Genomic DNA, 27,005 nt, shown 5'->3' on the forward strand with positions numbered 1-27,005 from the left:
TGGAAAAAATAATTTAAAATTATATTTTTATTTGATTAAAATTAAAATTTTTATTTTTTAAAATTCACTCAAAATTATAATTTTTATTTTTTCTCATTTTTTTCTTCTTTTATGATATTTTTTTAAAAAAATTAATTTGAAAAGGAGATTGTAATTTGAAATGATAATTTTTATTTGAATTAAAATTAAAATTTTTATTTTCTTAAAATTTAGAATTATAATTTTTATTTCTTTTCAATTCTTTTTTTATGATATTTTTTATTTTTTTTTCAATAATTTTTTTTTCAAATATTTTTTTAAAAAGATAATTTGAAATGGGGATACTAATTTGAAATGATAATTTTTATTTTTATCAAAATTATAATTTTTATTTTTTTATAAATTTAAAATTATAATTTTTATTTTTTTTATTTTTTCTTTTTTTTTGAGAAAAAAATAGAATCGCCAAATAATATGGCGTTTCTAAAAATACCGTTTGGAATGGCGTTTTTAAAAATACTATTTGAAATGGTATTTTTTAATTTTTAATTTTTTTTGGCGTCGTCTATGTGGAAAATGAGAAAAAAGGTGGGTGACGTGGCGATGATAAAACGCCATTCAAAATGACGTTTCATCTCTTTTGCATCAATCCGATAAATATGTTAAATATTAGATTATTTTTGTAAATATTTTTTTTAAAATTAATTAGGTAAAACACTCTTGGAAGCAACATGTGTCATAGTGATTATTTTTTCTTTTTTTTCTTCTTTTTTTATTTGTAATAGCGATGAATTTTATCTCCTTTTTCTTCTCTCTCTCTCTTTTTTAATATATATATATATATATATATAATGGCAGCACAAGATAGGATGAATTTATTAGTGGTCTACGAATGACCTGATCCAGCTAATAATATCTAATGTCCCATGGCTTAACACAAAGTTTAAAATTAAATTTTCGTCACTGTCTCGTGCTTGGGTTTAAAAGTACATGAGATTCCTTTCTTTAATCATCTTTGGATCTGGCCATTTTTGGTCTCATTTGGATCATTAAACCCATATGTTTATAAAATCGCTCTAACTCAAGAGAATGTGTAAAGACTTTGGAGCTGACTCGAGCTGACAAAGTCATAAAGCCTAACTTTTTAAAAATTATTTATGGTTCAAAGATTGGAATCCTAATCCAATTCCAACAGATCCTTGTGCATCCTCAAATTTCGGTCAAGCCCGGCCCTTCTGCTTCTATTATTATTACCACATAAATTTTTCAATGCCTCCTTCCATGAATCATGTGCTGGTGGGGTATTTCTTATTCTATAGACTTCCTGCTCCTTAAAATATACATCCCACTACATTTACTTTGCTTGGTGTGAACATAAAGTATATTTGTCCATTTAATTAGGTTGAGGGGAAAAAATATTTAGATTAGATTGAATTTAATTTTCTTTCATCCCTTCTACATGGCACATGCTCAATATTAGCCTAAGACTCTGAAGATTTTTTACTTAATAAAACTGATTCAATCGGCCGATGGATTGCCTAGTTAAGTGAACTTGAAAAATGATAGGTCCTATGATCTTAGCAAAGTATGTGCCACGTCCGAGTTCATAAGAGTTGGTACCTAATCGAATCAATATAGGCATCTTTTTGTTTCCCCACTTAGATAATGACCCTTCCATTAATTAAATTCATGGAGACTTTTCTTCTTCCATCCAATAAACTAACACAAAATACTTCTTGAGCTAAGCTTCAATAATGACTAGGCCTTTTAGGATCATATGAGACATGCCACTGGGAGTGCACCATGTCCAATAATGCAAGATAAGTTTTCTTTCTTTCCTTTTTGTTGGAATATACTGACCGACGACTCCGACGGACGACCCCGACCCCGACTGGCCGACCGACCAGGAAGTCTGATGGCCGACTCACTCGCCGACCAACGGAGGGCCCCGACGCCACTCAGCTGGCCACCGATCTAGGGTCGGTCGACTCCTCCGATCGCCGTACAGCCGCCAGAGCTTGTCAGTCCTGACAGCCGCATGCGGCACGGCCATCTAGGGACATTGTCCCGCCGAGGGCATTGTCAACCCTAGTGATTTGACAGCCCCACGGCGACATGACACATTTACAGCGACTCTGACAGTCTACAGTGAGTTGACAATTCCTCACTTGTCTGCGCCATTAATGACGGCGCCATACCGTGCTCCACTATATAAATCGGGGAAGGCAACAGTGCAAGGGATCCGCTCCCCCACTTCTCGACTTCGAAACCACAGGCTTGCTCCTCTCTCCCTCTCTCTCTCTCTCGATCGAGCTCTCTGTCTTCATTTCACTGTTGCCCAGTCACCTCTCTGACTTGACCGTCGGAGGGTCCCCGTCGGAGCCGCCTCCGGTCAGTGCGGACTTCTCGTTTTTACAGGTGCGCGCTCTCCGGCGATCGGGCGACGAGGTGATTGGCCGCAACACTTTTTTTTCTTTTTGTGTAAAACAATGTAGGATTGGTGACAAATGATTACAAGGCAAAGATATTAGATGAAGAATGCTACAAAGATGAATAGTGGCTTAGTAGCTTAAGATGGTAATTAGTGAGCAAGGAAAGAAGGGGAATATCTGGTTCGTTATCGAGATAAAATCATAACGGATTGAACTAGGAATCAGCGTAGCCATATCCCCCAACGTGCTTCATTCATTATCAAAATCAAAATTACAATGAAGTTTGAATATGAAAAAAAAATACCGAATGAGTTTGAGGAGATCGAGTCATTTCCATTCTATTGGAATCAAAATGAGATTCATTCATTTCCATTATGATAAGAGGGCATGGTCTTGGACAAGAACAGGAGAACTGTTGGGGGATACCGACCGACCGACCGACCGACTATCGGAGGGCCCGACCGGCTGGCGGCCCGACCACCGACCGGCTGGCGGCCCGACCACCGACCGACCGACCGACTATCGGAGGGCCCGACCGGCTGGCGGCCCGACCGACTAACCGACGGCCCGACGAACGACTCTGACTGGCCGATCGTAAGTCGGGCGACAGGCCAACGGACGCCATCAGCGGCTAACTGCGGCCATTCCACGGTCCATTCCCGACCGACTAAACCCAGAGGTCCGGTAGCCGACCCACTTGAAGCTCGCCGACCGACGGAGGAGTCCGACGCCACTCTGCTGGCCACCGACCTTGGGTCGGCCGACTCCACCAACCGCCGTACGGCCGCCAGACGTTGTCAGCTCTGACACGGACATGCGGCACAGTTACCTAGGGGCATTGTCCCGCCGAGAGCCGGGTCAACCCTGGTGATTAGACGGCTACACGGCGACATGACGTTTTCACGGCGGCTCTGACAGCCTACAGTGAGTTGACAGTTCCTCACTTGTCCGCGCCATTAATGATGGCGCCATACCGCGCTCCACTATATATACCGGGGAAGGCAACAGTGCAAGGGGTCGATCCGCCCGTCTCTCCCACATACGCAGGCTCGCTCCTCTCTCTCTCTCTCTCTCTCCCTCTCAGAGCTCTCTGTCTGCATTTCACTGTTGCCCAGTCACCTCTCTGACTTGACCGTCGGAGGGTCCCCGCCGGAGCCGCCTCCGGTCAGTGCGGACTTCCTTTTGCAGGTGCACGCTTCCTGACGATCGGACGACGAGGCGATTGGCCGCAACAAGAACAAAGGAGTTAAAGTAGCTGCCGCGCTGTTCAAAACAGAGTAGTTGCATCTAGGTTTGTCTGAGGAAGATTATACTCCAAGAGCAGTGTTCAAAGGCAACCAAGCCGGAAACAGGGAAAAAGGATGGTTCATGTAACCGACCATGACCCATCCACGTCATAATACAGTCAATCTTAATATCCAATATGGATGGCTATAAATAGACCGCATCTATCCAAGTCTAGGAAAAAAATTAAATTTATTTATCCACCGTAGATGCCCTTCCACTGGTCCCTTAGATGCGCGGACCAAAGAAAGGGGGTAAATTTACGGGCGGTTACCGCATACCAACCCCCGAGTTTTCCCTAACAAATGGACAAGGACGTCGCCGTAAAGACGAAGAATAATAGGGACGTTTCCGATCAAAACCTTGCAAATCGAGGTTATTTTTGTCATTTAGAAAATTTTACGTCAGCCAAAACATCCTACCCTCGTTCAAATTACCATCCCTATCCTCTGGTATGCCTCTTTTCTCAAACACAACTGAGATGGGATTTGTGGGGCAATGAACAAATATTGGAAATTATAAGAATTATAAATCAAAAGTTTGGAAAGAAACTACTTGATTAATCATTGGAAAAAGTATTGATATCTTTTATATAATGGTTAATTTAAGTAATAACAAATATAAATAACATAATAAAAATTGATAATAATAACACTAGGATCATAAAAAAATAATATAAATATTTTTTATTCATGAGTTATCTTAAAAATTATATTTGAAATAATTTTTGATTCTTTAAAGAATTAGCAATGGCAATTTTCGTCGACCCTCTAAGTATCCACTCTGAACTAACCCAAAAGAGACATTTTACCTGACATAATTAGAAATAAAGATGCATATGAGTTCTAAAAAATATACTCAATGTGGATTCTGATCGAGTATGAATAATGATATATTTCACATCAAATTCAATCCAATATAACTTTAATTTCAATTTTTTTCAAATTATAATTATTTTATAATAATTATATAATAAGTTTTTTACCTGATCTGATTTGATTCCTCTTACATATCTGACTCGATTCGATCCATATATCTATTTGATCCGATCATATCCGATTTGAGATAGATATGAATATTGGATTTTTAATTATAGAACGGATATGGATATTGACTGATCAGATCCATATCCCATTCGTTGCCATTCCTATGAACGGCTCATAATTCTAGCACGTTTGGATCAATAAAAATATAAGAAATATTTTTCTTAAATATAAATATTAAATAATCTATTGTTAATGTAATTGATATATAGTGAAGATGAGTATATCTAACTATATATATGAACTATATGCGATCATCATACTACCTATTGCTGCATTATTAGCAACTTAATTTTTATTGGATGCGTGATAGTTGTTAGTTAAAAGATAGTATAATATAGATGGATGATTTAGTGATACATAAGTCTTGGTCATTCATCGTATATCACATTCATTAATAATAGAATAAAAAATGGAGTAAAATCTTTTAATATTTTTGATGCTATAAATAATAAATAACTTTATTCATTAAATTTAATTATATTCATCAAATAATGCTATAAAAAAATTACTATTTCCCGCATCCTTATTCATAACTCTATTGTCTATTATATACGATAGCCAATGATCAATGTAATGAGCATAAATTGTTTAGTCATTTATTTTACACCATATCAAATTGGGGAACAGAGTGGAAAGGTGTGGGGTGCCATTGTATATTTTTTATGGATATCATTATTTATTAGATATTTTGAAAAAGAAAAAGAAAATATTAGAAGGGTATTTTAGTCCAACAAGAAAAAGCCGAGTTATATAATTCAGCATAATAAAAGGGGTTTTATGCAAATTAAATTGGGTTTGGAGAGGAAAAGAGGGGGAGAGAAGGCAGCCAGCAGCAGGAGAGGAGAGAAGCAAACCTAGGTCCGGAAACCCTAATTCGGCCTCCGAGAACCTGATTCTCATCCCGAAGCTTGAATCTTCATAACAACCAGTCTATTGGTTCGCCATCCTCCTTCTACTTCCATCAATCTGAGCTGTTCGGGGGTTCGCGGAGTAAGAGAAATCAGGTTTTGTCTTCCAAAAATCTAGTCTTTGGGATCTTTCTCGGCCTTTATGTGATTGTTCTTTGTTAAGATTGGATCTCTGTGAGGGTTTTCATAATTTGTTGCTGTTGTTCTGATGTGTATTGTTATTTTATTGCCTCGGGATGAAGATTTCTATAGTTTTTGACGTAGATGGTTTCCTGTGTTTGTTCCATCCGTATCTACGTGGGATGATGAAATCTATTGATACTGGACTGATCTTTGGGTATGGACTGAGTGAGTGGGGTTGCGATAATGGATTTTAAATTGTTTATTTGTTTGGTAAACCAATGCATGACAGCTGCGTCGACCATCTCCTTGTTTGGGGTTGTTTTTAGGGTATCATGGAATTTTGGAAAATCAGCGATTGGGATTTTATGGTGGGAGTGCTGATTGAGACCGACAGGTAGTTAAGATTATTGGGATTATATGTAGCTATAAGATGAGATAACTTGAAAGAGCTCTGTGTGTTTATTGTCTTCATGATTGATGACTGTGCTTTCTGTAAGATCTTTAGGCTAGTTTCTATTATAGTTCTTTCACGTCTTATGCTATCTTTTTGAGACTTGACAGATTTTTTTTCTTTTCTTTTTGCTCCCCCTTTTTGATAGCAAAGCAGGACTAGCATCCAGTAGATCGAGGTGGTGGAAACATGTTTTCTTCTGCATGCAGTTGGTCGTGCTGATTGATGATTGGGCACCCAGTTAGGCATGTTTTTCATTAAGCATGCCCCAATCCATTTTGTCCCTTTTTTGTGAGAAAGTTGCATAATCCCTTAACATTAGTGGTAATGCTGTTGCAATCAGATATTGGGAGATAAGAGGATATGTTTAGACTTCCGATAACCTAATTATGTATTGCACTTGAACTTGGATGAAGTGGTCATCACTGAAGAAAGCTTTACAGTGGACTAGAGAATGTCAGAGGAAGAAATTGATTAAAAAGAAAACTTCTTGTTATGTGCTTGATGAACAAATTGTTGAGTGATTATGCTTTATTATAAAGTGATCCTGTTGCAGAACACTTTCCATGTAGTTTATCTACCTTAAGTTCTGTGGTTCTGTTCAAGGTTATTTCATAAAAATGACTTCATCTTGACTGTGCATATGATGGAATAGCCCGTGGACTTTCTCAAGTTGTATAAAGACAAGTGGTCGTTCAAGCATCACTTATTGCTTTCTATTGCCTGTGGATAGTTCACTGTGATCGTGGGAAGGGGATGGCTATTATTATGTTGGCAGTAGGCTTTGGTGCTATTCTTTGAATTAACCTTTTTCTTTATACTCTGGGCCTATATACATCATAAAGACCTAAACTAAGGGGTTATTGCTAAGGAGGTTCCTGCAAAACACAAATAATCGTATACTAGTCCGGAATACTTGTCCTTTAAAATGTTCAGGAAGTTTTAAAGATATATGATTTGGAAGCCATAGCTAGATGGATGCTCTTTTAGTGCATGTAAATATTTGATTTGAAGATGATGCTGATCTTTAAAACTTGTTCCAACATGGATGTTATGTATGATCCTAGTTTGAGTATGTAGCATGTAAGAAGTGATTTACATCATGTTATCATTAGTGTTCTAGGTTGACTTTGGGAGCCTTGGTTAGGCTGCCTTTCCAAGTAACTAGTTTTACAATTAATAATGTTTCATTGAGTATTTGCTCTGGTGGCTTTGCATCTGCTTGGAGTCTCATCCTTCAATCAAACTTTTTAACATGATAAATAAAAAACTAATGACATTGACTTGAAGTGGACTCAACTATTTCTTGTGGATTTTGGTTTTGCCCGTGGATTATGTAGTTTTGTCTCTATGATTCACCTTGAGAACTCAAAATTGCATATGAGTAAGGTGAGTTAAACTAGTATTACGTCAACTAAGAAGTTTACTGCTGGAATTCCAATGTCTGATATTTGACTCATTAAAAAGCATTATTTTTGAGAAGTGGGGATCATCATCCACATATCACTCTTATTTTCTTTCTTCAAAAAAGCATAAGTGATCAATTTAATTACTAAGCATATAAGATCTATTTTTGTGTTTCTAAACCTGAGGGTGAGACTTGGCACAATGGTAAGGTTGTTCCATTGTAATTGCAGTGGTGGGGGCCTCATGCACTAGGCTGCCCTCTTTTTGTTTATATTTCTAACCCATATCTTAGGTTGTTGGATGCATGATTTGATATTAAGAAATAAGACATGACTTGTTGGTTGAACCCTCCATTTTACTGAATATTAATTTAACTCAAGAATAAGCAGCTTCTTCTTCTTCTTCTTTTTTGGTTTTATTTTTGACAGTTCATTACCTTTTCAAAGTGATAATAATCATTGAACTAAATCCCAAGTATTTAAAATTGAGGTTAATTGAATTTGGGTCTTAAATAGTTGGCCACACGCAGTCTGACTAGGGGATACTTATCAGTTAAAATTATAAATGCTTCTACTTCTTGAAACAATCATTGTCCTGATTATTTCCTTTTCTTTTGACAGCACATTACTTTTCAAAAAAATTAGTAATCTTGAATTAAATATGGAGTATCTAGAATTTTGGTTTACTAAAACTGTGTCTGAAGTAATTGGGCACATGCAGTTGGAATAAGGAATAGTATGTTGACTTGTCTATTAAATCCCAAATTTGTGCCCTTGAAACAATCATGGTCTTGATTCCATGCCAGGATACAAAATTCAAATATTTAGTACTAACTTGTATCTGTCAGGGCAGTTTTGGGCTGTTACTGTTTATTCTTTTTTATGTTACATAATGTTAATATCTAATATTTTTATGTTCAGTCCTTTGGCTAATTTATTGAAATTTGCAGGTGGAACCTAAGACACATTTCCAGAAGATAAAGAGGGATAATGGCTGTTCCTGGTTCCATCAAACAAGTTCCTTATGATGATGGTGATGATGATGATGATGGGCCTACAATTTTTAAAAGGCCAAACTCTGCTTCCAGGCAAAGTCAGTTAAATTCTGGTTCTAAGAAACCAGCATCTCAAAAGCGCATTAACTCTTTGGGAAAGCTTGCATCTGATGAAGGTACTCCTAATTATGGGAATTCCAATTTTCAAAAGAATAAGATGACTTGTACTGTGAAGGCACCAAGCGAGAAATCTAAGTCTATAATTGCGGGCTCTAATTCTAGGACATCATTTCCTGATCAGTCAAAACATTTTGCAGAACAGAAACTGACAAGTAATAATAATGAAACAACACATTTAGATAATTTCGGTGCTGATGCTGAAAACTCAGATGATTCAGATGATGACAAACCATTAAGTCACAGACTTAATGCAGTTTCTATGGCGGTTCAGAAGAACAATTCTGTGCATATGGAGAAAGTGGCTAATCATTCTTCAGAACATAAATTGGCAACCAGCTGTAAGGGGAAGATGAATCTGGATAAGCCATGTGGTAAAATTGAGGATTCTGATGATTCTGATGATGATAAGACATTAAGCTCCAAATTTTCTTCATCAGTGGTAGCTGAGAAAAACAGCTTCTCGCAGGCCAAGCGAGCGCTCGAGTCCCCCAGGCCTACCTCACTATCATCACAAAAGCTCAAAGAAATTGCTAAGGAAGATTCTGATGATTCGGAAGATGATAAGCCATTGCTCTCTAGGTTTCAAACCAAATCCACTGGAGGTGCATCTACAAAACTTTCTGACTCTGTTGGGAAGCCTTTGGCTTCTAAATTTAAGCCTAATGGTTCCATCAAGAAGGAAACAAGTAATGAATTGAGTCCAAAAGGTGCAAACAAGCGTCCTCTTGGTGATACCAATAAATTTATATATTCTTCAATTAAAAAGGCAAAGGTCTCAGATTCCTCTCGCCCTATAAAAATTAAGCAAGAAGTTGTAAAGAAAGAAACAAATACAGATGATTATGACCATATACCAATTGCACAAAGAATAAAAAAATCAGGATCCTCAGACAACAAATCATCCACCAATAAAGTGATGAAGAAGATCACTTCTTCATCATTCAAGAAGGATGGCAAGAAAATGAAGAAAGCAATGAAGGATTCGAAATTCTCAAAGTCCCTGAAGGTGCCACCTGGATCTGGTGGGGGTCAGAAATGGACTACCTTGGAGCACAACGGTGTTATTTTCCCTCCAGCTTACCAGCCTCATGGAGTCAAAATGCTCTACAATGGGCAGCCAGTTGATTTGACTCCTGAACAAGAGGAGGTGGGATTTTATCTATGTTTATATTGCCTTGCTTCATCATACATCCTTAATCTTATATTTTCTTTCATTCCTTGTTGCATGTTGCAGTTGCTCTGGATTCACTGTTCTTGTTACATTTGGAAGAATAGCAATCCTTTAGCAACTACCTGTCAAAATTTGATGAGCTATGTTCAGTTAAGATTAGAATTATTATTTTGTTTTGTTCTGAAACTCTCAGATTGCAGGTTGCAACGATGTTTGCAGTAATGAAGGACACAGATTATGCAACCAAGCCAAAATTCATTGAGAACTTTTGGAATGACTGGAAACAAATACTGGGTAAAAGTCATGTCATTAAAAAATTTGATCTCTGTGATTTTACTCCAATCTATGAATGGCATCTCAGGGAGAAGGAGAAGAAAAAACAGATGAGTGCTGAGGTAGGTCCTGCTACCATCTACCATGAAGTCTGAGCAGCTTAAAAATTTGATATGCTGATGCACTTCGATAATGGATATTTTGCCAAATTAGACTTAAAATAATCTAATGCATGTAAAAATTAGTTACACTTATACACATGCAAAAGATTTTCTTTGCATATACTGCATGAGTAATCCGCATGCTTTTGTATTCAAGTTTATAAGCGTAGCAACGCAATCTTATTTTTTGTTAAAGATATGGGGGTTGCAATTCAGTCATGTCAACTAACTGCAAGAGGGGTAATGTCCACAAGTCTTCCATGAAAAGTGAATCCAGTCTATTGAATATATAGATCCTATCTGTGATTTCATCTGGGCAACTCAGTGCAACAGAGATCCGTTCATATTGCTTTTGCTGAAGCATGATCCCTTCTAAATTTAACTAATCTGATCAAGAAATTTTTTGATATCACAGTAATAATAGTGCCTGTTTTCTTACCTTCTTCATTGATGCAATTTACCATCATTTATGAATTTCAGACATGATTGATCAGGGCTATGAGGAACATTTGTTTGCTTTATTTAGCAGTAATACTCTCATAGAAATGACTTATCACTTGATACTTCATGTAGTGTATTGAGTTGTTTATCCATAAATCCTAGATGTAATCGAACATGACTGATAAACTCTCAAAATCTGAGAAATTTTGCTCAAATCCTGCATTCCAAAGCAATAAATATCCAAAATGTAATTACTCAGTGTCTGTACCTGACTGAAGCTTTGTTTCTTGTATAGGAGAAGAAGGCCTTAAAGGAAGAAAAATTGAAGCAAGAGGAGAAATACATGTGGGCTATTGTTGATGGTGTAAAAGAGAAGGTAACTTCTGACTTGGGTCTAACAAACAAATTCTTATCATTATTGTTTTGGTGTTTGTACATCGATAGCTTAAGTTACTCCTAAATAATCTATTCTTCAATTTGACCCAAAACCATTTTCATAAGTATCAAGCTTTTGACCTTTTCTTTCTTTTATTATTTTTTTTTGGGCGGGGTTGGGGGGCGGACAGGGGAGTGGAAAGGTAGGTTGTTTGTTAGTATGCTAACTGTTGATTGCATACCATTGTGTTGAACAATCTGATAATGTTAAATTATGCATTTGTTTTGAAGATATCCGGTAACTTTTGGCTTCTCGACATAATTTTTTCATGGCAGGTTCCCATTTTTCTTGTATATCCCTTCGCTACTTAACAAACTTAGACACCTTATCATTTCAAGTTACAAGAGCCAGGCATTTAGACCAAAATATGCTTGCACATGTGCTGGCAGGGCATATAATCATGGTTTTTCCTGATCTTTGGTGTATAAAGCAAACATATACAAGAATCTACTTTTTCTGCTGATATTATTGGCTTCTATTTGTCATTTTTTAATGCTTTAACTCATACAAGATGCAAGATGACATATGTCCTCTGGATCAACATCTGAAGTAACTTTCCTCCTAGAGAGGGCGGGAGGTCAGTGACTCTGGTTCTTCTTGCTATATCCACAAATCTGGTGGCATTTAGGTTTCCTTTGTATTTCTTGATTTTGGCTCTAAATGATTCAGAAGTTATGATATTTATGTTATTTGTTTATTTCATTTGTAAGATAGGGCCTATGTTATTTCAAAGTAGTGATGCTTGATTATGCATTTTTAGTGATGGCCTGATCTAATATTATGTGCCATTTGTGGTTGATACAAATGTTGAAGTTCTGTGGCATCAATTTTCTTTCTTCAGTTCCTAGTCTTATGCTGTGAACTTGACCATGACTTCTATTCAGGTGGGGAATTTCAGAGTTGAACCGCCAGGATTGTTCCGAGGCCGTGGAGAGCATCCGAAGGTTCTATTCTGACATAATTCATTGAAAGAGTAGTTAGGAGTTCGAACATGTTGAGCTCAAACAAGTGTTGTCTAACTAGAACTGGCAATTACTTTGTTTTCTGTTTTCTTCTTATTTTTACTATTAAGAACAGGTTAAGTCATCATCATTTTAATTTCTTGCACCTATCTTTAATAAATGATGTGCATTAATCATGATGCCAGATGGGAAAGCTGAAAAAACGCATTCGGCCAAGTGATATTACAATTAATATCGGTAAAGGTGCACCGATTCCGGAATGTCCAATACCTGGTGAAAGGTGACATACAACTAAAAAAATGGATAATCAGATGGCATGAGACTGGAAATAGCTTCTAGTTAAAGCTTGTGTGAAATAGCTATGAATTAGCAAATAGTGGCCTTGGCGATGTTTAACCGTTTGAAGTACTTTTGCAGGTGGAAAGAAGTAAAACATGAGAATACTGTTACATGGCTAGCATTTTGGAATGATCCAATAAATCCGAAAGAGTTTAAATATGTATTTTTGGCAGCAAGCAGCACATTGAAGGGACAAAGTGACAAAGAAAAATATGAGAAAGCCAGACTGTTAAAGGTATGCTATTAAATTGTATGCTCTTGTCAGTGCTTTTGAATCAACATGCATTACAGCCAGGTTTTGGTGATTTGTGGTGGTTGGGTGGGAGGGTTTTGCGGGCCATGTATTTATTTTTGTTTTAGTGTTTTTCAGTAATCTTCCTGCATTGATGTTCTTTGGTACTTGTGTTGCTCATCATGTGTAACTTTTTGTGCAGGATTACATTCATAATATTCGTGCAAATTATACAAGGGATTTTACTAGTAAAGATGCTACAAAGCGGCAAATAGCAGTGGCCACTTACCTTATTGATAAGTTAGCGCTTAGGGCAGGCAATGAAAAGGTGACGACATATGATCTGATTTTGTTCATCTCTGCTCCATCAGATATTTGGTTTTCTTTTCTAGCAGTTGCAATACTTGGGAAAAGCTATTTATACTCTTATTTGCTCAACTTTTCCATATGATTTTCTGGTCACTTCCACCCAAGGTTGGCTGTGCCAGTACTGAGACCCATGCTGGTTACCCGATTGTACAGTATGGTATTGTGCCATTCTGTTCCAGTCCATACCGACACAGTTAAAGTTGGTGGAGGGGGGTGGGGGGGGGGGGAGGAAGGAGGGGGCCAAGAGAGAGGCCAAGAAAAGGGGAGAGAGAGAGGGGGGGCTCGAAAGCCCTCATCTCCTCCAGTTAACAACAATGTTAATATCATACCACTCATATCATATTTTTCTCCATGTTAATATCCAGCTGACAACAATTGTCCCATATGTGAAACATTAGCGATATGTACTTCCCCTTGTAGATGTCTATGTTTTCATTTGTTAACAAAATTTTGTATCTGTATATGGATGAGCATTTCTTTCCCATGTGATATGACACCTTTAGTTGAACTTTTAACTGTAATAAAATTTGCTTGCTTGGTTGCCTTCCTTACTCAAATACATGTTTATGATTTATCTATGTCCTGTCACCATTTTACAGTTTAAATTTTCTATGAAATATCATGCTCAGTATATGTATGTGTGGTCTGAGATGTTTGTGCCTAGGTGATTGCATCACAATTTTATCCAGTGAACTCTAATAAATCACAATTCAATAATAATATTTACACAATAAAGTTAAATATTTATAGTGTATTTTAGTTGTTTGAAAGAAAACCCTATTTCATATTCACAAGAATTGGACTGTAGAATTTTAAATAAGCTTAGTTCTTTTAGGACACCCATTCTTGCATCTATATATAATATACGAAGTTTCAGGTTACTGGGTATTGTTTGTGATGTCTTCTGGCCATTATGTCTGCTAAAGCTTCAGTCTAACAAGTTGTTTTGTGAAACGTATGAAAATGTTTAGAGATTTAGCCTATTTATCATTGATTACAACACTGCAATTGCACAGAACTCTTAACTGTTCAAGCTTTCAGTTATTTTTCCTACCCTTTCTGTTTTTGGTTCTATTGTCATGCACTAGATGTTGTGCTAGTCCTTCCTGCTTTGCTTATATGTACACATAATCTGGCAGTCCTGGCCACTGCTGCTAGACTGCTGAAATCTGTTTCCCATGGACCATCACCATCCATATAGAGTACCTATTCATCTTTTTATGTTTGTATTTTAGAAAATAAATTGTGCGTTTCACAGTTCTTCTGGATTTCCCGAGTCAACTTGTCAGTTATATGGTAGCCTGTTGTTTCCTATGGACCACCAGCATCCATATACGGTACCTACTTATCTTTTTAGGTTATTTAGAAAGTCAATTGTGTGCTTCACAGTTTTTCTGGAGTTCCTAAGACAGCTTTTCAGTTATGTTTTCATAGATTTTCCTTGATATTCATAACTCCTACCTGTGTCCTGACAATTGCTGGTGTGCTTGGTGTCACGTTTATCATCCAGCAGAAGCAATCTAGTGCAGTTGTGTCATTTGCTAACTAGTTTCCTGTGTAACTGTCACTGACTACTACTTATGCAGGATGATGATGAGGCTGATACTGTTGGTTGCTGCACTTTGAAAGTGGAGAATGTTGTTTTGATCCCTCCAAATAAATTGCAGGTAGATGGTTTTTTCAACATGTTTTTAGCTCTGGCTCATTCATTCTCTGCTTGGATATTTGACATTGCTTTTTTCCCCCCCTCTAATCCAGTTCGACTTCCTTGGTAAAGATTCTATCAGATATTTCAATACTGTTGAGGTTGAGCTACCTGTCTATAAAGCAATTGGAGAATTCCGGACTGGTGACTGCATTATATGTTTAATTTTTGTCCTTTTATTTGTATCCCATATGTTCAGTTGCTAATTTTTGCTTGTAATTCATTAGCAAGAAAAAGTGATGGAGATGATCTCTTTGACTTGCTGGATACAAGTAAGCTTAATGCTCATCTGAAGGAACTCATGCCTGGTCTTACTGCGAAAGTTTTTCGTACATACAATGCTTCCATTACTTTGGATGACATTGTGAGTATTAGCATCACTGATTTTCTACCCATATATGAATATTTTGTTTTATGCTTTTTAACTTTTTGCTCGATGAGCCTTAGGAGCCATCACTTGTATAAACTCTGCTGTCTTCAGAATGCTTTCAAAGGAAACTATTTTGAGCATATAGGTGAATCAAGAAAGTATGCTTTGCAGAAGTTAGTTTTTCCTGAATAGAACATTGCAAGTAACCAAATCTCAATCTTTATATATCTGTATTACGAAGCTTTCATCTTTATTTATTGATATACAAGCTTTCATCTTTATTTAAAAAAATCGAAGTATGGATAAGGTTAAATTTTATCAGATTGAAGGTTAAGCTATATCCTAGTGTTTACATGGTGAGGGTTGTATGCATTTTAGGTCAAATTATGTTTTTCATTTATACGTATGATTTTTTCCCTCCCAAATTCATTATCATTACCCATTTATCACAATGACAAATAATTTTGTTTGTCTGATTTGATCTTGGCATTTGGTGACAGTTGAACAAGGAAACCAAGGAGGGTACTCTTCCAGAAAAAATTGCTGTTTATCAGCATGCAAACAAAGAGGTGATGATCGTACTTTGTCCATCCAGTGATGATTTTTAACATGAATTGTCTGTGATGGATATATACCTCTGCAAAACAGGTAGCAATCATATGTAATCATCAACGCAGTGTCTCCAAGTCTCATGATGCCCAGATGTCAAGATTGAATGAAAAGATAATGGACTTAAAGGTAATATGCTGTTTTATGCACAATCCTCTTTCTTTTTTATCTTCTGTATTTTTTTTCTAAAATATTCTTTGTGCTTCATGATTTGATGCTTGCAGACCCAAAGGGAGGAGCTGAAGGTGGATTTGAGTAGGGCAAGAAAAGGGAAGCCCCCACTAAAAGATAGAGAAGGGAAGACCAAGAGGAACTTGTCCTCCGAAGCGTAATGATCTCACGATGAATCTTAAGCTTTTGAAATTTCAAAAGATTACCATGCCATCTTACGTAAATCAACTTGCAGGCTAGAGAAGAAGATTGCTCAGATTGATTCAAAGATAGAGAAAATGGAATTGGACAAAAAGATAAAAGAAGATTTGAAGACAGTAGCTTTGGGTACATCAAAGATCAACTACCTTGATCCTAGGATTACGGTTGCATGGTGTAAGCGCCATGAAGTTCCGATTGAGAAGGTCAGACTCTCCTCCTAGACTGACTTATAACTGATCTCTTTAATGTCATTGCGAAGCTCGTTCTTCACTGTTTCAATGCGTGCTACTTTTAATTTTGTTCAATTTCTTGTGATTATTTTGTTCACCTTTTTTTAAAGTTAATAAGATTTTCCTCCTTATTATATGTCCAAAATAAGTATATCGTTTATCCTTTCCCCGTTTCTTCTAATCCTTTTTGCAGCAACAAATCCCATTAAACATTTTCTGATGGTTTTTGCTAGTTCTCTGTTTTTCCTGTTAGATATTTAACAAGTCACTACTTGCGAAATTTACTTGGGCAATGGACGTCGACCCCAGCTTCAGATTCTAACAAATCAGTTATTGGCGTGCTTCATTTTTCTTGCACTAAGAGGGAGGAATGCATCCTGGCAGCTGTCTTAAATTAATTTTATTTAGATGGGGAAAAATATAATGTTGTAAGATTATGTTTTTCTACGCTCATGGCATTGAGAAGCCTCCGGCATTATTACTTGTAGGAACTTCTGTCAAATGTACTATGATTCAAATTAGTCGAGAAATTTTCTTGTCATTGGATATTTGTTTCTTAAACACATTGCTTTAAGGATTTGTCATTCTTTGACATTGATTTTCTGTTGTGACCTTGAGGCTATTTAGCGCAAAGCTAATGCAATGAGATAAGTAATTTGGCACAGTTCTCATCTAACAATTTGAAATGTTATGGTGGATGTGGTCCATGTACTGTAAATTGTAACCATGCATCTGTTGGTGGTGATTGGCAGAGGGTTATCTTCATGGAAGCCGCTGACCGGACCTTACTGATCTAAGTCAATGGGCTTTAATTCCTAGTCATTGGGCTATATCGTTTTGACATAATTCAGTGGCCTGTATCACTGTACTCGCATCAATAGGCCTGTGGCTTGTGGGTTATATTGGTTTTATGCTAACGGCCTTTACAGACCCAAGAATAGCAGCTGTAAAACAGGCGTTTATCATCAGAGTATGAAGGAAAACTCATGGGGGGCAAATCATGATGATATAAACTACTGTTTTTCATGTGTTTTGCAGTAAAGGTAAACCTTGGGGGTTTTTCTTTCCAGATTTCTTGCTAGGAATTTTTGAACAAAATTTACAGGATATCTTCTTTAGTCGCATGCTCGCATGTGTCAAATACAGAACCAATTGTTCAATTGTCTATGCAAATTCACATATTACCATCCATAACATCATGTTGATATGGTAAATATGTTAAACTAGCTTGTTCATTATATAATAACTTTTCGGATGCTAAAAAAGTTTATTTCATAATGAAGGATATCTTAGTGTAAGATGATGGACATTTGTTTTATACTCCTGTGTTTCAATTAACTATGTAAAGCCTCAGATGTATTGCCAGTATTGTGAAATTTTTGAAAAAACCGAAGAAATTTTGTTGCTACGCTCATCAAAAACTTTTCGACTGACTTCTGCTTTCTAGTGACCAAAGCTGCTCTAGGGAAGAGGGATGCCTACCCGAAGTATCGTCGATGCAGCCTTATCCCATAATGTTGTAAATTGAAATCATAGTAAAGTATGGTGTACAAAATGCAGCTCTTGTGTCCATATCTGATCTAGTGTCATCGTTACCTTCAAAAGTTGAAATAGAAATGGAACAAAGCCCCTTGTGAAGAAGGCTATTTGTGAAGGATTCCTGCGGAAGAAATCTGACAAGAATAAAACTAACACCAGCCACATGAAGATTATGCAATTGTGGCAGGACTGAGGAAAGCGTTTGCTGCTGCTATCAGGTGCATAAATGATATACTCCTCGAAAAATTTTGAGTGAGACACGTAACTACTGTCATCATGACCAGTACATAATGTTGGCTCAATGCACAAAAATTGAAGATAGTGAAGTATTCAGCATTGAATACAAGAAAATTTCCGCATATACAGGCAACCATCTCAAATCTTAAGTGGATCTCAACTAATGGTTTTACAATTAAATAAAAAGAAGAAAAAGAAGATAGATTAAGCATTGTTAGTCATTTTCTAATCTTGCAATGTACTCGTCATAGAACTTTCCTGCTCGCTCAAGTTCTCCAAGCTCCGTGTAGCAATCTGCTATTGCTCCGTAAGCTTCCGTGATGCCAGAATCCTCTCCTACTCTCTTGGATATGTCCAAAACCAAGGAATGGTACTTTATGGCTTCCCTGTACTTCCCCTGTCTCTGTAGAGATGCCCCTGAAAGAATAAAAATTGGTCATGAGATCAAAGTAACGTATCAGACCATCTCCAGTGGAACATGCTTACAGTTAGGTGGCAGTAGTCATAGATCGTTTAGTATGGCGACTAAACTCCTGACTGGGTGAAGCCAATAAACTTATCAAGTGGCTATCATTGCACTGCATGTCACTGCACTGCAGTGGACCAAACTGCAAGGAGTACCATTTTGGAGGTGGCTTGCCCACCCTGCTTGTTAAGAAAGTGCACCCTGCAAATTTATTTACAGACAATAACAACTTTCCAGCAACTTGACACTGAAATGGGACTCTGGTCTAAATTTGTTCCTCAACAATCTTGCAATGATGTGATCACCTCCAATAGCGATCGCACATGTTAAGCAACACCTTGCTCCTCACATATCCATGTTTAAATGTTTTCACAATTTAATGCATTCTGGAATCTGCATTCTAGACTATTACTATGCCGTCTCTTCAAGCTTCATAACCTTCTCCTGTTATGAAAACAGTTACTTCCCGGATAAACCCTACTAAACAGATTGCACAACGCTATATGAGTATTGTTTTATGTGGTTCAAGCATAGTAGTTCCAGTTTACTTGGGCACATCAGATATGAATGTTTATTAGCAACAACCCAGCCTTATGCTTCTCTGACTGTCCGCCAAGGGTGTCATTAATGTTATGTGATCAGTGACTAAGAGATGTTTCATGAATGACTAAGAGATGGGCAGTTGGCTAACAATAGGGTACAATCAACAAGTTTTGGGGCATACAGTTTGTGAGACTTATATGTTATGTTAAAACCAGTCATTATTCTAACTCGAAGAAATGGCTGCCAGTCTAAAGGAGACCTTCACCAGCTGGATCCCAAGATTCATAATTTGTCTAATGGTTGTCTAACCAACACTTGCCACAAGTAAACCATCAGAAACAATCCTTATTTTCTCTGGGGTTGGCATCAACCAAGGTAAGTTCTAAAGACAAAAGTGGATGTCCATAGTACAAACAAGCATTTATGTAATAAATAACTAGTTTTCTCAAAGGTCAATGATATTTTGAAGGATGAGGAAACTATATTTAATTTCAAAAAATAAAAAAGAACATGGTACTTCTGAAATAACTGAGAAAGTTTTAAATAAGAGTTGTTTTCTAATTTTGAATTATTAAAATTTTTTAAAAAATAAGTCACTCATATATCAAAGGAAACCAACCTAACCCTCGAGCTGCCTTCTTCTCCTCAACATAATCTCCCAAACCTTGTGCAAGTTCAAGAGCAGCCTTAAACTCTGCAAACGCCTTTTCTGGATCTTGATTTCTCAGATGGTTTTTCCCAGTTCTCAGATTTGTGATTAACTGCTCCTTCCTAGGATCAACAATGACTTCTGATTCTGCCATCCTACTACCAACTGGTGCATAGCTCAAGTTAGGAGCATAGGATTCTATCTTTGCTTGTCTTCTTAGTGCTGCATTAATCTGGCGAAGCTGATCATTCAATCGCTTGAGTTCACCTCTTCTTTGCCGCGCAAGAAGTCCTAGAAAATAAACATTCAGATAGCACAGCAAAAACATCACTATTTGTCGGTATTATGTTGATTTTGCTTATCATTGATTAGTAAAAGAGAAAAGTAAATAGGAATATTTGATCGACAACCCTGAAGCATGGGTGTCCACATAGATGAAATAAATGCTTCTTCAAATTCACACTCATGTGTTCGTTTGATATGGTATGGACACGTACAATGAAGATTTAATGAGGCTTGAATAAAGAGAGGTACTTTGGCTTGTATTGAAGGTGGTAAGAAAAGAAGAGGAAGACCTAAGTAACAGGGAAGTAAGTTGTAGTAAGGAAGGATATGGAAAAACTTGGAATAGTGTCAGAGGTAATCCCAAATAGGAATACTTGGTGGATGAGGATAAATAAAGCAGACCCTAATTAGTTGGGAAAAGGCTAGATGGTTATTATTCTGGTAACATATAGACAAAGTATAACAACAAGTAAATTAATTGATAATTAGGATCACATGGTTGAAGCAGAAAGTATATTGTTTTTTCAAAGCAAGAAACAAGCAAACCAACTGTGCATACTGGCACTTTTCGATGAGATTATATCATTTGTCACAGAGAGAGAGAGAGAGAGATGCCACGTACTTGAGGCTTGGACAGTGTAAAGGATAAAGCAGAAAAGAAGCCCTAAAATAGGATTTAGAATGGAAGACTTGAAAAATGCCAGACAGATGTTACAGAAAGAACCTGCAAAAGCTCACATTAGCAGAAGCTGTATCCCCTCTTAGAATGTAAAAGTGATGGGGAATATAAAGCCAACCCCAGATGAATGAAATGAGACTTATTCATGAAACCATAAGAATGTTTAATCTTCAAGTCTTTGAAGCACATAAATTGCTCCCTGATTTTAATCTTAAAGAGGGAAGATAAAATCTACAATTGCAACTTCCACTGGAGTTCCCAAGGAAAATTTAAGGTTTGTAGTGTAGGATGGTAAGGAAAAAGGCTCTAAAGAACCATTAACCAAACTGTCTAAAGACACTGGAGAAGCAATCTTAACCAAATGCTGGGCATATCTTCGAGGCACGATACCTATGCCTTTGGATGTGAGAGTGCTTTGAAATCCTCCATTGATTTTGTACGATAATCTAAGAAGAAATTAATCAATCTAGTGTATTAGACAAACTGAAAGTCAAAGAACCTATTGAAGATTCAAAATGTGATGCAGTGCAAATTCTTGTTTTTACTAAAAGATTTATGAGATCATCTTACCCCCAACAGTAGCCCCTATCATGGCTATTGCAAACAGCAGAGGCATGTTGAAAAATGAATTATCCGCCTCGCATGTTTCTGCCAAAACTTTAGAAGGCAGAATGAACATCAATGAATTTGTCAGAGCAAATGCTTTCAGGAAGTTGACTGACGCCACTTTCTGTAGAAACAATGAAGAAAATGACAAAATGATATCACCTCATGAAGAAGCCATTAAAAAAAAAAAAGATGTTCAAGTGTTACCAAAATAAGAAGCATGTATAAGTGAATGAAGAGAAACATATAGTCACAGGGTGCTGCTTGCTGTATTAAAACAACGCATATACAACAGAAACAACACATGGCTGACATAGATTTTACAAGTCACAATATTCCTGCATGATTCATAAAGGCCATTGAAACATTGATCCACATATAACAGTATGTCCCTTGTTGAACATTGAACAGTCATTGGACTTGTGATTTGCTATTGAAATGACCAGGTCTCTTGAGGTAAGGTGGTCAGAATTAAGACGTGTCTAAAGGACCTACGAAGTCTTTGGTTCTGTGAGGTAAGATTTCTTATCTAATGTAATGGAACAATTGGGGCAATGCAAGTGAACATACAGTCAGTTTGCCTCCACTTACAATACATCCTATCAATTCTTACAAATGCATACCATAAAGGACTATTTACATCTTTTACCTACAACGCTGTAAACAAGTAGCCAAAATGTGCCTCCCAATAAAATTTAAGAAATTCATGAGTTCCAATTCTGGATGTCACCTCCCTCTTTGAAGGTGAACAGGCTCCTTTTACATCATCTAAGGCTCATGGATGACTATCAGAGAAGGATTTGAATCTTTACTGGCACATATTAGTTTTCATAGATCTTTCATGGATGTTTGCTTTGCATTTTTTTTGACCCAAGAATTATCCACATTAGCCAATTGGAAAGAAACTTCAGCTCATTCAAATGCTCCAAAATATTATTAGAAGCAACCAAAGCTTTTCTTTGGCCCACAAGCAACTTTTAGGGCCTGTTGGTCACCAACCACATTATCCACATGATGTTATCCCCCACCATGACTAGTTGTCAACCAAAGGTGATTTTACAGAGGAAAAACTAAAAGATCTGTCAGTCTGCAGGTGGCCAATGAGACTTCTGATCAACTATATCTGGATAAAATTAGAAAAACGATTTCTGTAAACTTTAGGATAGTTGATTCGGTGGCTTCTGTCAAACCTAAATACTTCTTAATCTGCTCACTTCTTTTCTAAACTTTTTTCACAAAGGGCAGATCATGTTACCGGATAATTTGACCTGACATCCAAACAGGCCCCTATGATCTGGAACATCTTACAAGTTGGAAGCATGGTAAACATTTTTGGAGAAAAACATTTACAGATCTGGCAGAAACACAGTCAAGTGTTGGGAACTGATGCACATGCAATTATATGTTTGTCTAGGTGATTTAGGTAAATACAAAAGGCTGTATTATGACAAACCACTTTACCGAAAGTAAGCTTCCTATTGGAACTCTTGAGTTTTGTTTCGAAAATTTAATATTGGTAGAATTTTGATATGTTAAGACCTGCTAACAATTTTTGTTCCCCCTTCAAGCTTTGAAGTGTCTGTCTGGATGAGAAGTATAAAGCATATAAATAGCAAGAATGATAGTTGAACATGTGTGACTCACCATCATACCTGATGCTTGAATATGTATTTCATTATGGCATGGCAAAGATCATGCATTTTCCCATCACCATCATAAACTTCCTCTGATTTAGCCACTGGAAAAACATCCCCAGTAGAGTGTGTGAACATGCAGCTTGATGGGATTTGGTATTCCTCATGTGCCTGAATGCAAATTGAAAATGCCGCCAGCTTTTCCTTTCTAAATGCGATAAGCACCATTTTTTCTGGTAAAAAATTTTTTGGTATCAGCAACATGAAAAAGAATCTCAATTTGACTATACATGAACCATATATTAAGATTAGTTAAATCAAGAACAGCATGTAAAACAGTAAAATAGCAAGGTATATGGGTCTACATGGGTCTATTCAACATGCCTCAAATCATATGGATAAGTGTATCCTTTCTTTAATCTTGAAAGATAAGACTCCTTGCTAGAATCTCCCATGTCAAAGGGTGGGGCATGAAGAGATAAGAATGACACTTAGACAATGTTGTCTTGCCTTTTGCATGTAGAAAACTACACTGATTTCAAAAAATGTCCTATTTCCTCAGAGAGATAGAAATAGAGAGAGAGTTAGAAGACCATTTGACTAATTTCAAGGGAACATTTTATAATGAATCAAAATTTTTCATCAATGCAATCTTTCAAAGTTGAGATCAACTGATGTTATTAGGATTCAAGTAACTAGGCCTATATATGTAGGAAAATTCACATCCATGACAAAAAGTATTAGCTATATCAACTTAGTTAACTATGCTTTTCTGTTACCCTTGGTGGTTTCCAAGTTCACCTTCTCCTTCCCATCCTTCTTCCTCACTCTCTACTTCTTCCTATAATCTCAGGCAATAAGCTTGTAGCTCTATTCCATAGAATTTAACTTAGTGCAGCATGACAGCTTAACAATCCATCAGATACAAAGGCTACAACAATCATATTAGAAGATCTAATAAGATAATGGTGAGAGTGTTTGAGCTTCTAGAATACATTTTTTATGAGAGAATTTAAGAGTCAGGTGCTTCTTGTGAGTTGAAGAACAATAGCTTTGATAATGGGAAATGATCGACTCTCACAAGAATGCACTGTTAGTTTGACGGGAATATGATTTTCAACTAGGGATCCAACCCTTCCATCTCCACCATCTTCATGTTGGGTGAAATCCAAGAAAAGCTACAACATTGACGGTTTTCTCCTCCAAGCCATTATGTCCCAGAGACACGGTCAGAAGGATGGCAAACCAATATGAAAAAGAGCTGATTGTGATGTTGATTGAGATGTCCATCACCATTGCATCAACTATTCTTCCACACACTCATGAAAGAGCCTTTTTGTAGGAAGAAATTTCTTCCCGCTCCAATGCAGTTTTATGAAAGTCGATCTAGGTGGCTTCAATACATGATCATCATGAGCGGTAGATCTGTGGAAGATGCTACATCAGCTTTATCATTATGATGGCAGGGGCATCACATGAACATGATCAATGGATCAATATAATCCTTATCCTCCCATTCAATCTCAAAGGCAGTTATTTTCTTATGGTGTAATATATATATATATATATATTCTTGCACTAGGGTTAGATCTTGAGATTAAGTTCCACATGATGGAAACAACTTTTGGAGGATCAGATCTTTGATATTTTGATACTTTGAGATTGCCTTTCTAGAGGCATGACTGGAAAAAAAAAATCTACTCATTTAAGGCATGTAAGGTTTTTTTAGGTTTGTTAAGGATTCAACTAATGTTATGTGGGGTTCAGGTAAATCATCAACCATATGCAAGGGCAAGCTTGTTCCCCAGATGGAAAAGTGAGTAATGAGTTGTTAGCTCAAGGTATCCTCTCTTTCTCTTCTTCATTCTTCATTTCTTCTTGTACTTCCAGCCCAAGTCTTGTAGCCTTATCCATTATGATTACATTGAACTCTACTTAAATATTTCAATCAAAATCTGTAGAGAACATCTTTCCTTGTCAGTGCTTCACATGGTCATGAGAAAAAACAAAGAATGAGTAAGCATGAATAAAATACTAAAGCCGCAGGTTCACATCATGGAAAATCAAGTTTCGTAATTCCCTTTCATGTTGAAATCTTATGAAAATGCCACTTAGCTAAATATTTCCATCGGCCGCGATCAAGGTGAGAGTAGTCTATGACACTGTAGGAGTTTTGTTCTCCACTCCAGCAGCTCAATTATATACCATCCGTATGAAAAGAATCCCCCAAACACTACACCATTCGTGCAGCAATCAATATTCCCAGCAGCGTCAAATTTCTTGCATAAAGCATATCTTGAGTACAATAAAAATCCAAAATTTATGTAAACAATTTATTTATTTGATGACAAGATGTGTAAAGAGAGTGAAATTTTTCAAAATAACTAAAAAAAAAAGGGCATCGGACCCAGAAAAAACCAGCATTTAGTTTCACCTTTCCAAGCAAATTTCAAGAGAAACAACCACTGAAATAAAAATCCAAGCAAATTATCGGTATTTTAAGCTTAAAATCAGCCAAAAAAAACACTACATTTTTTCCGCCTCAAGATTGTCACAAAAACTCAGACCTTTAGACAGTTCTTTAAAAAAAAAAAAGAAACAATGGCACAGGGACATTACTTGTGACTTGAATCGAATTCAAGGGAATTGCATACAAGAAAACCTAACCCTAGTTTACTAACCGGAGGTAAGGACTCCACCGAACAGCCGGAGAACCACGGCAGGCTTTATACGCGGCGGCGAAGGGAAGCAACGGAGAAGCCCCGCCATGGCCTCCAGAGGATAAGAGTTCTGGCTGAACACCGCGGCGCCTACATAGGTGTGGTCACCCGGGGGCAGGTACCTTAATAAATGCCTCCAAAGAGCTTAGATATTACGCCCGTAACCCATTTAGATTATCTTAAAATAAAAAAATCTTAACATGGAAATTATCTTTTGACCTTTTCCACTCTATCCTCGCCTCCTGGCATGTACGCTTTAGAAAGAAAGATGAACACAAGGATTATATGCAACAAAATGCACTTTTACATTTAAAATTTTTACAATGCAATTGATTTACGTGAAACACAGACAAAATCGAAAGGGTGTAATTTTCCGTGAAAATTTTCCCTCTTTATTAGAAAATCTGAACATGTCTACGTATGGCGGTATTAGCTGAGATAATGTTGATTTTTAATTAACTGAACATGGTCCATGCTAAAAGATTATCGATGATGATTGGTGGATTAAGATAAATGATAGGTGTTGGGAGATACCCACCGACCGACCGACCGACTGGCGGCCCGACCGACCGACGGTCGGACCGACCGATTGACGGTCGGACCGACCGATTGGCGGTCGGAGCGACCGACTGACGGATGCCATCACCGGCTAATTATCGGCTCACGACCGATTGAGGATATGTCGGGCGCACCTTTTCCAACCGACTAAACCCAGAGGTCCGATGGCCGACTCACGAAAGACTCGCCGACCAACGGAGGGGCCAGACACCACTCAGCTGGCCACCGACTTTGGGTCGGTCGGCTCCTCCAATCGCCGTACAGCCGCCAGATCTTGTCAGCTCTGACAGCGACATGCGGCACGGCTATCTAGGGGCATTGTCCCGCCGAGGGCATTGTCAACCCTGATGATTTGACGGCCACACGGTGACGTGACATTTTCACGGCGACTCTGACAGTCTACAGTGAGTTGACAGTTCCTCACTTGTCTGCGTCATTAATGACAGTGCCATACCGTGCTCCACTATATAAATCGGGGAAGGCAACAGTGCAAAGGATCCGCTCCATCTCTCTCTCCTCCTCTCGACCTCGAGACCACCAGGCTCGCTCCTCTCTCCCTCTCTCTCTCTCGATCGAGCTCTCTGTCTACATTTCACTGTTGCCCAATCACCTCTC

The 27,005-nt window shown here is 37.4% G+C and overlaps 2 protein-coding genes across 6 annotated transcripts; one reads left to right on the forward strand and one right to left on the reverse strand.

Moving 5' to 3' along the window:
• Window positions 1-5,520: 5,520 nt before the first annotated feature.
• On the forward strand, window positions 5,521-17,015 carry LOC105039495 (DNA topoisomerase 1 beta). Of its 4 annotated transcripts, XM_019848497.3 has the most exons (17): window positions 5,521-5,745; window positions 6,372-6,468; window positions 8,580-9,951; window positions 10,176-10,370; window positions 11,146-11,226; window positions 12,171-12,230; window positions 12,434-12,528; window positions 12,666-12,822; window positions 13,022-13,147; window positions 14,775-14,855; window positions 14,947-15,037; window positions 15,121-15,257; window positions 15,764-15,832; window positions 15,912-16,001; window positions 16,097-16,200; window positions 16,279-16,447; window positions 16,728-17,015. In XM_019848497.3, exons 3-17 carry the CDS (start codon window positions 8,620-8,622, stop codon window positions 16,794-16,796), a joined length of 2,856 nt encoding a protein of 951 aa, XP_019704056.1. In that variant the 5' UTR covers window positions 5,521-5,745; window positions 6,372-6,468; window positions 8,580-8,619; the 3' UTR covers window positions 16,797-17,015. The 4 variants fall into 4 exon arrangements, with proteins under 4 accessions (XP_019704056.1, XP_010913963.1, XP_029118660.1 ...); XM_010915661.3 differs by lacking the exon at window positions 6,372-6,468; XM_029262827.2 differs by lacking the exon at window positions 6,372-6,468 and having other exon boundaries at window positions 5,521-5,731.
• Window positions 17,016-18,325: 1,310 nt separating this feature from the next.
• On the reverse strand, window positions 18,326-25,942 carry LOC105039496 (protein FLUORESCENT IN BLUE LIGHT, chloroplastic). 2 transcript variants are annotated; one of them, XM_010915664.4, is made up of 5 exons: window positions 25,794-25,942; window positions 23,131-23,345; window positions 21,443-21,602; window positions 19,879-20,199; window positions 18,326-18,667 (listed from the first exon to the last, which is right to left on the reverse strand). In XM_010915664.4, exons 1-5 carry the CDS (start codon window positions 25,879-25,881, stop codon window positions 18,465-18,467), a joined length of 987 nt encoding a protein of 328 aa, XP_010913966.1. In that variant the 5' UTR covers window positions 25,882-25,942; the 3' UTR covers window positions 18,326-18,464. The 2 variants fall into 2 exon arrangements, with proteins under 2 accessions (XP_010913966.1, XP_019703504.1); XM_019847945.3 differs by lacking the exon at window positions 25,794-25,942 and having other exon boundaries at window positions 23,123-23,263.
• Window positions 25,943-27,005: the final 1,063 nt, after the last annotated feature.

The sequence above is a fragment of the Elaeis guineensis genome, chromosome 1 (assembly GCF_000442705.2).
Source record: "Elaeis guineensis isolate ETL-2024a chromosome 1, EG11, whole genome shotgun sequence".
In the NCBI taxonomy this organism is placed as follows: domain Eukaryota; kingdom Viridiplantae; phylum Streptophyta; class Magnoliopsida; order Arecales; family Arecaceae; genus Elaeis; species Elaeis guineensis.